This window comes from Oreochromis niloticus, linkage group LG23 (assembly GCF_001858045.2).
Source record: "Oreochromis niloticus isolate F11D_XX linkage group LG23, O_niloticus_UMD_NMBU, whole genome shotgun sequence".
Lineage (NCBI taxonomy): Eukaryota > Metazoa > Chordata > Actinopteri > Cichliformes > Cichlidae > Oreochromis > Oreochromis niloticus.
In genome coordinates, this window is record NC_031986.2 from 37,013,205 (window position 1) to 37,025,821 (window position 12,617).

The 12,617-nt window shown below is 39.6% G+C and overlaps 1 protein-coding gene across 2 annotated transcripts in view; it reads left to right on the forward strand.

Annotated features, from left to right (window-relative positions):
* sh3rf1 (SH3 domain containing ring finger 1) overlaps positions 1–12,617 on the forward strand; it is a 48,574-nt gene that overhangs the window by 19,265 nt on the left and 16,692 nt on the right. For both annotated transcript variants that reach the window (XM_025903074.1, XM_005478845.4), the window contains exons 3-4: positions 8,402–8,677; positions 9,174–9,269. In XM_025903074.1, coding sequence (XP_025758859.1) covers positions 8,402–8,677; positions 9,174–9,269 — 372 coding nt within the window. The remainder of the gene's footprint in view (positions 1–8,401; positions 8,678–9,173; positions 9,270–12,617) is intronic.

Consider the following 12,617-nt stretch of genomic DNA (forward strand, 5'->3'; position numbering starts at 1 on the left):
CTTAAATGAAGTGTTTTAGAGACACAGAAAGCTGATCATGGATACGCATCAATTCATCCATACACAAGGAGACAAATTGACGACAGATGGAAGAATTTCAGGACTCTCGCTTATAGTGGGCGTCCTACAAAGATCTCACCTAGAACAAAAGTGCTATCCTGTAAGAATTGACAATGAACTCATGAATAACAGCAAGACACCTGCAGGAGTCTCTGCACCTTGTGTCTAGTATAAGAAAGATTTGAATGGAAGTAGTATTAATGTAAGGATACCATGAAGAAAGCATTGAACATTTGAGTATAAAACACTGGAGTACATTTCATGTTTGCAAAAATTACCAGGTTATTTAACAACTCTCCTGTGACAATGTTCCCTTCTCACACCAGGTAGAGGGAGCATCAAGATTTCGAGTGGCTTTCTTACCTCGGTGCATGATTGCCTTTTTGTTACCAAGAGAACAATTAAATCGAATTTATGTAACACATTTGACAGGATAATGTCAGGGCGGCTGTCTATGATTGGAAGATTAGGAGTGGTTGAGAGAGGACATAATAAGACATGGACTCAGAGCACCTGAGTAAATCAGCAACTAGTGGTTGAAAAAGAAGAAATTAATATCCTGACCTGGATTAAAATAATTATGCCACATGATGTAAAGAGAGCTGTTCATCAGGATATCAGAAATATTAAACTGAAACAACTGCGTCTGAGGAATGATCGCTGTTAACCATAAGAAGCTACAGGACACATCTAATGGAGCTGTTTGCTCAGGGAGGCTCTAAAGGTTACTAAGGTCAGGTACTTTTTCTACCTTGGAGTGTGAAAAGCAATGTGTGTGCCATTAACTTAATCTGTAGTGTAAGTGTAAGTTACTTTGATAGCACTCAGCTGATCTTGGCAATTTCAGAAGAGCTGTAAGCACAAGATCTTTTTTTAGGATGAAAACAGACACCCACTGGTGCCACCAATAAACATTTAATATTTGGAAGAAACTTTTAAAACGCAAAGTCCACGGAAACACTGAAAGGAGATGTGCAGTAAAATAAATCTTAGGACAAAAAGTTTATAACAGCTTCAGATTTTCTGGATCAGATTGCTCACTCGTGTGTTTGGCACATTTTGTTTAACATCTTGGCTCTTTAACATCTCTCGTTCCTGGCTTTCATAAGCTTGACATCACTGCCCTTTCTATGCCCCTCTTTGTCTGTTTCTGCATTTCATGCCAAGAAACTCTTAGCCTTTTAGACATTATGCGGAAGCGGTGATAAAAGCCCACTCTGCAATGGTCATTAAAAAGACCTTTAGGAATCAATTTAAACTAATGGAAACAAGATGGCCTGAGAATTTTTCACTCCCATCATGTGTCAGTGCTTGTGCTGCAGCGTTGGTGGCAAGATCTTCACTTAACAGCAACTTGGTAATGAACAACAAATGTCCTATGACCACCTGGTCAGCTTGGCAGATGGAGCCTGCGCTCCTCTTGTAGAACGCTTGACATGTCTTGGCCTTGAAATATTTGTTGGGCAAACCAGACGGACAGACACCCCCACACCCCACACCCCTCCCCTCACACGCACACAGTTTTGGCAGTAGTACCCCTCTGCTCATTCTTCACCTCCTGCTGAGAATCTGGAGGTGCCCATATGGGAGTGGAGTAATGTCTGGCACTTGCACATAGGGGGTAAAAGTTTCTGTCTGCTGTGGTTACACACAACCCTTGGATTGCTGACAGAGCAAAAGTTACCTGTATCCCTGATGTTGCAGCTGTACACACAGACTGTGTACAACAGAAGCAGTTGCTACGCAGTGTAGAATTTTTTCCTGCAAAAAGAAATTCCCGGAAACCCCAAAATGTAGTTACAAGAAGAAAACCAAAGGGGAAATCCTTTGTTCTACTTCAAGTGATGTAATAAAATTCTTTTTGTAATTAGGCCTTCACTTATTATGCTGAACTTGATTATATAATCAAATGTTAAAAAGTTAGAAGATTAATCGATTATGAGATCAGAACTAACAACAGTAGTTCCCTGGCTGCCAAGCTGCACACAATTCAAAGATTGATTTATAGTTGGGGAATTATTGACCGCTATGTGAAATATCACATACTGTGTGTGTCTAAGTCAGAACATCTGTGTATCGGAGGCCGAGGTGACGTTCCCACTCGTTTGAACTTCAGTCACGTCACTCTCGGTATGATTACAGAGTGATAAAGTGGTGAATGATGTAGACTTCTGTAATAAGTAAACCTAGGTGGAGGATATTAACTGAACAACTGAATGTAAATAGTGCCGTAACAAATTGTATTTGTCTGATTCATGTTTTGTCCTTATTTTTGTTTTTTGATTGTACAAACTATTTTTGTCTGTTTCTGTTTATACGTACATGCTCGATAAACGAGTGTAGCTTGTGTTGAAAAAAACTTTAACAAAACTTTTTACAAAATAATCAGTATTAACCAAAAATAAAGGATTTTTTTGGTTAATAGGAAATAAGTTTTGTTACATTTTGCATTTACTAAAGCATGAGAGACATTACTGTGTATGAAATGTTCAAAAATAGCTGTTTTGTTTTTTGTTTATTTTTGTCAAGATCTTACTTGGGTAGGCAAACCCCTTGCTCTTATTTTGAAAATCTTTCCGCTGCTAACCAGCTAGCTTTCCATCTCTTGTTTTAAATCCTACCACCTGGCTGGCCAGGTCCTTGTTAGGGTGTGTCTCATCATCTGGCTCTCTGCGGTTGGATGATCTTCAGCTCTAATGAACTGCAGCTGGCATCCATAGTCCCTCCTCTCTTTACTGTAAGCTGGTGGACCAATCTAACCAGAACCTGCAGCAGGTGGAGAACCGGTTCATTCATATGCCACTCATCAAGGCTAAAGAGTAGAACAAAGAGTGCCGTCACCGGCTACAGCTCAAGATGGTGGAGTCTGAGTCTTTCCATGGAAAGAGAAAACTCAGTGAAGAGGCAGTTATTCGGTTCTCTATTATTTATTGTCACAAAGTGTATTCTTTATTAACTGCTTTACAAAAGCACCGATGTAAAACCTTTCTCAAGTGCTCACACGTGCTAATGCATGAGTGCCCTGTGCCCCCCGTTACCTCCTCGAATACAGTCCTAATTCTGTGGGAACCGCTGAACTCACTGCCTGTAGTGTATGTGGACAATTATTCTCGCAGCTGTGGGTAGTCGCCCTCCAAACAGCGATTCTGAGCCAGGAAAAACCCTGCAGTACGTTTGATCATGTTCAGAGTTTATTTTTATTTTGGAGAGGTGGTCGATTGCATGAACCTTTTCGTCATAACAGTTTAACAGTGTGCTGAAACCGTGTGCAACAGTCTCACAGAAAGGTCTGCTATATTTTCTTTAAAACATCTCTTGCAAACATGACATGTGTAAAGGCAAGCTGTTAGTACAATTATCCCCATATGACCTAGTCTTTCCTCCATGACATTGCATGCATTTTATGCCTGCCTACTTGCTGGTTGTTGACGTGTTGCTGTGCTGTAGAGTAAAACTCAAATAATTCAGTTATAATCCAGTGTTGTGGAAGGGAACACTATAACAGCTAAATCCCTTTAGCGCACAGGTCTAATTGCATTATCTGCAATACAAGAGTTATTGCTCACACCAGCTGATGCTCTGCACATTTGGGCTTGGCTCTCTTGCTTTCTCTGATCTGTCTGTACCGCTTTCCAGTGTATAAACACAGGTAAGTGTTCACAGCCTCTAGTGTAATTTTTTTCCCCACTTGTTACTGCTTATACATCACACTATAACATTCATGTTTGAAAACTGGGGAGGAACTACAGGTCCTACTTTTGTATCTGTTTGTTCTTTTAGCAATGACTTCTAACTATGACAATTTCTTATCCCTTTCCCTGCTTAATGTTAATCTCATTGAGTTGCATTAGCATCTTACCCCCGTATCTCCATTGCTGCTCTCCATATATCTGTCACCTCAGCACCATATATTTTACAAATTGAGCAGCGAATTTTATGTTCCAGTTCAGTTGAGTCTTGTTTCACGTTAGTAATGTTGCTGTTACCTGGATCCTGAGGATTCAAGTTAAGTTTTGCTCTTTTCCTTTGACTTTGACTATTTTTTTTCTTGGAGCAGTTCCCACATCAGTTGATTTCCACCTCAAGTTAGTCTATCATTGAAAAAATAACCATAAAATGCCTAAAATTCAGTAGCACAAGAGGACATAGTTTCTGGGTTTGAAAAGTGAAACCAATGGAAAAAGTGCCTCAAGCCTTTATTTCTTATACTGACCAGCAGGTGGCGAGCACTCTGGTTGTTTAAAAAAAATATAGTTACAAAAATGTATGGTTTCAATTGGTAATTTCAAGTCATATTGAATATAACATAATGTTATTTTGTAAATTATGATCCCACTAGACTCAAAAACGATAATAAAGTAGAGTAGGCTTTACTGTGGGATTGACATTGAAAGCCAGCCTGTGAGCTTGTAGCCTCAGTTCCAAGAGATGCCCTCTGTAATGCAGGCCTTTATAAATAAATTAAAAAAAAATGTAATCTGCAGTGGTGCTTTGTTCACCAGAAATTATTATTTAAGTTTTGTTTTGGGGTAGCAATAACAACTACTACAAGTATTAGCAACCTAATGCGGTCTAATGGGGTTATGAAACAGCTGCCTGGTGTAACTTGTGCTTTCTCAGTGCTCATACTGTAATTATTTATAACCGTGTCTGCAAACCTAAATATTTCTTTCACCACACCACTTATCTACTATTTTAGCTGAAATTTAGCAGCTGGGTGGTATTAAATTGTCTCTAAGTAACACTCTTAGTGCTTTTGGTGTTGAAAAATTAATGTCCCTCAAATGTCTTGTGGCCTGCAAACTATCTCTTTTGCTTTTTGGGGGCGGAAGTGGGATTTTGCTGCTGTTGGTAATCATGGATTATAAATGTTTAAAGAGGCTAAAAGTCATTAGCCGTCTGCGTATTCTTAGAGTAGCGACCTTGTGTTACAGCAACCCGACAGTGGCTGCTGTTGCTGTATAATCACTTCTATAAACTTCCACTGCAGATGTTGAACAATTGAAGGCGTGTAATGAAAAAAAGGCGACTTGATTTGACCAAAATAAATCCTGTATTGTAGATGGCTGTTCTCTTGGCTGTCTGGCAGTTGAGCTTAAAATCAGGACAGCGCTTTTTCCACGGCAACATTCATCCAGAGATGTACACTTCCCATCCTGCCCCCAGGGAGGGGTTAAAAGCAATAAAGATGAGAACGATTTGTGTGCGCTTGTGTGTTTATGTAATGTGTGTGTGTGTGTGTGTGTGTGTGTGTGTGTGTGTGTGTGTGTGTGTGTGTGTGTGTGTGTGTGTGTGTGTGTGTGTGTGTGTGTGACTTTTTTTTTTTTTATAGCATTCATGTGGTTGAAGCTCTTTAGCTCGCTTCCATATGTTCCTGTTAGAAGCTTCTTGTGCTCTCCAGGGTGATGTTTGGTCAGGGTTGATGGTGCTTCTTTATGAAAGTCTCCTGCAGAAACAACAGCACTGTCTCCATGGATTCACACCGGATATTAGCCCCCACCCCCAGTTTAAGACAGTCTTATGCACTCTCTTGCATCTAGCTTCCAACAGCTTGCTTCCGGCAGATGATGAACTAGGTGGGTGCATTATAAAATAAATGAACATTTTTCTATACTTGAAATCGTTTAACGCTACTCTAATAGAATAAAATAAAAATATGGAAGTAGAAATTGGAATAAGAGTGCCTCCTTTCACCAGGCATGAGGGGGAAGATTGAAATCACAAATTGGTGGTAAAGGAAGTACCCCGGATGTGTGTCGCGGGTTTGTTTTCTGCTTTAAAATCATGCTGGGTTTGCTTCAGAAGTACTGCGTTTAGTCTGCATCTGGTCCTTTATTTTGAAAATTGACTGCACACCTCTCCTGCGTTTGTCTTCCTCTTTGCCTTGTCTTCTTTAAATCTTCTTTTAGCTGTTTTTAAAACTCTCTTCAGAACTGAGAGCTGCTTCTGTGTTTGCTCAAATCACGAATGTTATCTTGAGTGGGCACGATCAGCTCTAGTGGACAAATGAATGAAGTTTATTGTCATATTCAGTGAAAAGCACCATCAAAAAAAAGAAGGAAAGCTGACAAAGCATCCATTGCTAAGGTCCGCTGACCATATTATTAATTTATTTATGCATTTTTAAAGAAAATGGTCCAGATTGATGGAATTATTTGGAAAATTTGAAATTTACATGGCTTTCAATGAGCCTCTTTCCAGTACAGTTTTTGTACTTTATTAGCATGTTGAATGACTTTTACTGTGTACAGAAGCGATTGCATAAGAATGCTGATTTTGGACACTGTGCTACTGCTGAAGGGTTTTTATTGAGTCCTGGCCTCAGTGTACAAACAAGTGGTTACAATTGTCCCAGTTTGAGGGGGACAAGCATTTTATATTTACAATGTAATTATATCCACTTGTTTTTGTGTGGCTTGAACCTGTTCTGTCATTTAAAACAAAAATGGCAGAGTTTGCACTTTCATTTGCATTTTCATCACGAAACTCCCTGCCAGGCCTGGGTGGGCTCAAAAGCCCTGTTTTCCCCTGAAAGGAGGCCCAGTTCCAGTGCAGTGTGCAGGGGGCTGCAGCACCGCTCCTCCCCTTTCTCTGTCTCTCACAGGCTAGACCAGCAGAGTCGGAGAGCGATTGGCTCTGTGCTTCAGGCTGGGTGATTCTCTGCAGCAGGGTAATGTCACCCTGGCTCACCATCATGGTTCATGCTGTACTTTTACTCTCCACTGAGGCTTTAAACAGTTCATTAGTTTTTAACAAGACTGCAGAGTCTGCTCCAAACTCTGCTTTTAACCCCTCACTCTCTTGTATCTACTTGAGTCTTCATTGCAGGCTCTACTCTGTGTATTTTACACTATCAGTTTTTTTCCAGTCTGTTACATAGCGTTTGTGATTCTGATCACTCCAAAGGGAGCAGCATGATAAATGGTGGGGGGGTTGTCTGGACTGAAGCCTTCCTCATGGACACCCATCCTGAATAGAGAACATTGATGCTTCTCTATCCTCTATCCTGCTTCTCCCCCTTACTTGCTGTCCCTCTTTACTTGGATTGTTATTACCTGAATGAGCCTTTCAGGACTCTGGTGTAGCAGGCTGAGATTTAAAAAAAGAAAAAAAGAAAAAAAAAAAGTTCCTCTGCAAGATAAAGTGAGCAGGGCCCTGAGCCTTCTGAAGACGCTCTCTCCTCACAACCAGCCGCAGCCGCAGTATAAGTGTGAAAAGCACTTGTTGCTTTTCCTAATCTCGATAAACGGGTATCTACATATGAATATATGTGTAATCCACAAGTTCTGTTTGATCAGGCTTTGATTGCATGCAGATTAATGGTCCTTTAGGAGAGTAGGTTTGTCAAAATTCAGCCTTCAACCTTATTTTGAACTTGTTACAGCCCTGAATACATTCATGTAGGGGCTGAATACATCTTTGTGAACTACATGTCCACCACTGCTACAGTCCTAGTGTGGATTCTGTCCAATTTCCATTTAAAATGTCAGACTTTATTAATTTTTCTTTGCCGTTCTTTGTTGTTCCAACTAAAGAAATGTTAAAACTACACAACAGGAAATGTTTTGGAGCATATATGGAATTTCGCAAAATTGTACAAATAACATCCATCCATCTATCCATTTCCTGCTTAAATAGCTGAAAAAGATAAGTAGTCCTAAAGATAAGTAGTCGTCCCACTGGCTCCAGCACTGGGCAGAAGAGACTAAACAACCCGTCTGATTTCAAGTCAGACTTTGGCAGGATTGGACAGGCATTTTTATTTAAATGACTTCTCTCAGTTTTTACATCAGGACATTTAAAAAAGCTGTTTGAAATCATAATAATCATTTAAAATGTTATGTTTTATAACTATTGTGGTTGCTGTCATGCACATTTTTGGTAAGAAAACAAGATTTAAAGTGTTCTGTCTCATAAATGCAAGATGCTTCTAGCATCTACTTAAGAGTCAGTTAAAAATTCACACAAGCCATTATAAATTTAAATTGTGAATAGTCCTTCTGCCACATTATTCATCATATATACATGTCATTTAGCTTTTTATCATGTTTTTTATTATTTATTTTTTGCATTAATAAATAATGACTTCTCTAGATATCTGCTGGCTGCTGTGGAAGCCCTGAGAAATTGGCCATTTTCCTCAGGACACTGACTTGGGTTTGTTGGCTGTTTGCTTTCATGTTGGTATTGACTCATGAAAACCCCGTCACTCTGCGTCTTTGCATCATATACGTGTGTTATAGTTTCTCCTACACATGCTTCAGGCACAAAATGATTGAGCTTTATGTGCAGCTGTCCACAACTAAGCTTTTCAATCTTTTCTCCCCCCCTTGGTTTTCAGGGCGTACCCCAGCTCCCGTGTGCCAAGGCACTCTACAACTACGATGGCAAGGAACAAGGAGACCTCAAGTTCAGCAAGGGTGACATTATCATCCTGCGTCGACAAGTGGATGAGAACTGGTACCACGGTGAGATGGGTGGAGTCCACGGCTTTTTCCCCACCAACTTTGTGCAAGTTATTAAGCCGCTGCCACAGCCGCCGCCTCAGTGCAAAGCTCTCTATGACTTTGAGCTCAAAGATAAAGAGGCCGACAAGGACTGTCTGCCCTTCTCAAAGGTGAGGTGCAGCAGCACTGCAAAACCCACACTTCTGCCACATGGTCAGTGTAGTAAAACAAAAATACCTCTCATTACAGTGACACTCTTTCTTCTAAGCATTCATTTACTCAGGTTTTGTGTGTATGTTGGAATGTCAGGGTTGTTGACGCCCAGAGAAATGGTTTAGATTTTCAGCCAGACTTCTTGATGAACAGCTGTAATTAGGAACGTCTTAACTACAATAATTAAGCAGTTATGTCTGTCCAGCTGTTGGGTCATGGTCTGCTGTTTATTCTTTCATCAGTTTGTGCCACATGAGCAAAAACCTAAATAAGCTTACTAAGTATTTTTCCAAACACAATGACCCCTGTGTTTTTACTCGTGGGCATGTACCGTTTAATAAAACTTTGCACCCACCTCATTATTTCTGTTCAGTGTTTGTTCCTCAAGGATGAGCAACTCTCTTAGTTAGCGGTATGCTTAATGAGTGTTTTCCTGTCTGTCTGGAATTTCAGGACGATATCCTGACTGTGATTCGCAGAGTAGATGAAAACTGGGCAGAGGGAATGCTGGGAGATAAAATTGGAATTTTCCCCATCTCGTATGTTGAGGTAAGGCGACTAACGGGACTCTTCAGTGTCACCAATCGCTCCAGGAGCAGGTGTCTCACTAAGATCAGTTCCTTTGAACACCTTCCTTATATATCTCACAAAATATGTATGATACTCCTCATCCTTTTGAAATGCTTATGTTTCATAGAACCACTAAAAGCGTCTTTGAAGATTTAGACAGTCGCAGTCTCACTGACAGTCTCGTGTAAAAGCTTTAGGAATAAATTATACTGAATTAAGCAAATCTTTGCCCTTTAAAGATCATTTCATTTTCACTTGAAGAAACTGTTCACGTGAAGATCAAATAGGTGCGACTCGCTGTGCAAACGTCTGCCTCCTCTTAAATATACACTCACTGACCACTTTATTATGTGCACCTGGGATTTCCACACACAGGGATCTCTAGAGTTTGCAGAGAATGATCAGTTTCCCAAATATATAATATGAAATGGAAATCATGGATCCATCCTGCTTTGTGTCAGATGTTCAGGCTGGTGGTAGTATAATAAGTGCTCAAGATATTTCATTGGTACATTTTGGATTAGTTAATACTCACTGAGCACTGTCCATTCCTTTATGATGGCTGCTTCCAGGGTTACACACCGTGTGACAATATATGTAACAATTTAATGCAGTTTTCAAGGCAACAGGGGTCCAACTCAGTACTGACAAAGTGTACCTAATAAAATGTCTGGTGAGTTTATAATGGAGTATAATTGTTTGGGGGGGTTGTTATGAGCAACAAAAAAACAAAGAAAAATTCATCATTAAAGTCTCTTTCCAGAAATCATGCGTTGAGAAATATCCACAGACCTTGCGAACAGTTTCTTGTAGGAATCATTTTCATTTTTAATCACACTGCACCCATCCATCTACCCATTAAGTGAAACTGAGGCATGTGACAACAGAGAGGATGCAAACGTTAATGGCGTCCTTGGCTGAGCTGTAATCTTAGCCCTCTTCAACCTTCTTTTGATAGCAGATGTAAACCATAGGAAACAAAAAACAAAAGTTTCCTAAATGAAACTGTTCACATTTTGGGTAATTGGATGATGATGTCTACAGCTGCTGACATTTTTTGTTTTTTGAACTTTGACCGCCTCAAGTCACATTTCGTGGTTTAATTAGAAAGCATGCACCTCTGTGGTCAGTATCTCTCCAAAACTGGGCAACTCACCAAAATAATCTGGGTAAATGAGTGGGGGGAGAGAGATATGAATTCTAATACTTGTTATTGACATTGTGCATTCGCTTGCTGTGAATATTACAAACAAGCAGAATTAATGTTTTTAAATGTATTTGGTGGAGAAATGATGTCCATCAACTGGATTGCAGAAGAGTCTTGAGGTTAGTCTATGGGAGAGCAAGTTTTTCAAAGCTGTGACAGTTGTTTTTTGTTTTTGTCTGGCTTTTTTTTTTTTTTATTGCGGTTGTATGTTTTCTGTCCTTTTACACTCGTATTTTTCTACACTGAGCGGGGGTTTCGGAGAAGCAGAAAGCAGTGTTTCCAAGGCTATAAATCATTTTGTATCTTAACAACTGAAACTGCAGAATAGAACATTTTGTTGTCTTCTCCCCTCGATGCTAGGCAGTCGTTTTTCTGGTTTCATAAAAAGTGGCAGAATCATAGCAAATGTATAGCGACCTAAAATGTTCTTTGTCTCTGCATAACCAGTGAATATCTAGGTCATAGTTTTTTTTTCATCGCCTCGGGGGCTTTTGTTACGTCTTCAGTTGTGCATATGAATTAATCTATAAAGTTGGCCTTATAATTTAATGAGATGAAGGGCTCTCACCTGGTGCTTTGCTCTTAATCCTGCATGTATATGTCTTAATGTGCTGACATGTCAGTGATGAACCTGCACAGGATCTGAGTGTAATGCATAGCTTTTATGTCCTAAGTAGACAGAGCTGCTTGGGGCAACCTGTGACAGCAAGTAAGCACACCCTGTGATTAACTGCACCCTTTTTAGTGTTGCTTCTTTGATTTATACCTCACTGTCAGTCATACATTATGGTCCCTGAAAGGGTTACAAAGCCTGTGGTTTCATAGCTGGCTTTGAACCATCAACTCTTTCAGACTAAAGCCCCCTGCACAGAAGATGTAGCATGAACAGCAGAAATATTATAATTTAGTATTTGTCTGCTCAGTTCAGTTTATTTTAATGTATTAAAAGTAATCCTAGACATATTAGTCAAAAAAATGTGCGCACAAACCTAATGCTAATTGTGTTGGCAAATTTGCCGTCTTCATATTGTAGTGTACTTTAGTGTGTTTTGTAAGGGCAAAATCGTCAAAATCTTTGTTTTTTTTATTATTTTTAGTTTGGTTAGACCACAGTCACACAGGCCAGGAAGACATTCAGTGACCCCTGCCCCGTAACCCCCAGCCACTGGGGGGAAAAATGCTTATTGTTTGCCTACTGGTTGGCGAGAGGTTTGTGGGGGATGATTTCTGTCACTGAGTAAAATCGGTCACAAAGAAGGTGCTGTGACAAATACCTCCTTGTGATTTCTTTGATCACTGATTGCCATGGTCAGTCGTAGGTTGTATGGAATATGCCGATTTGTCTGCAAATACTGGCTAACTAATCCCTGACTGATAGTAAAACTAAAAGTGCAATTCAAACCAGAACCAGAGAACTGTCTTCTTCAAAGTAAAAATTGCACCCTTTGAAATGTGTTGGCAACAGTACAGAGGCACAAGCTTTCATCCCGTGACAGGAAGCAGCCCCAAACAGCTACTCACTAACTGGTCAGGGGATCCTCTTTTTTTTTTTCTTTTTTCGTAAACTAGCGATCAAAGGTTGCCATGGAGTTGCCAACTGGTCCCTAGGCCTTTGTGACCGAGGCTTTGACTAAGAACTTATTTTGGTTTTATATATATATAAAAAAAAATAGTTATCTTAATTTTATTTATATGTCATCTTCATAAAGTCCTTTTACAAAAAAGCAAAACCAGAATACTAAATTCAGATGGGCAGACATCAGCATCAAAAACATACAGAAATTAAAACTGAGGAAAACATGACAGAGAAAAAAGTCAATACAGATTATAATACTAATAACAATGTAAAAGCATTTTTAACAGAAAGCTGAACAGCTATTCATAAATGATGAAGGTGAGACGATAGGACTACAAAATATCACATGAAAGCAAATATGTAAAAAATGTTTTTTGTAAAGAATTTTAGGTACATAAAAGCTTTTTTGTCTTAGTTAATTATAAGCTTGACAAGCAACAACCTCATTTGTGTCTGTAAAGGTGACAGTGCTGACGTTGGAGCTTATTCATGTTTTGGAAGCTCTTGGAGGCTCATACAGAATCTTTATATTGGTATAAAATTC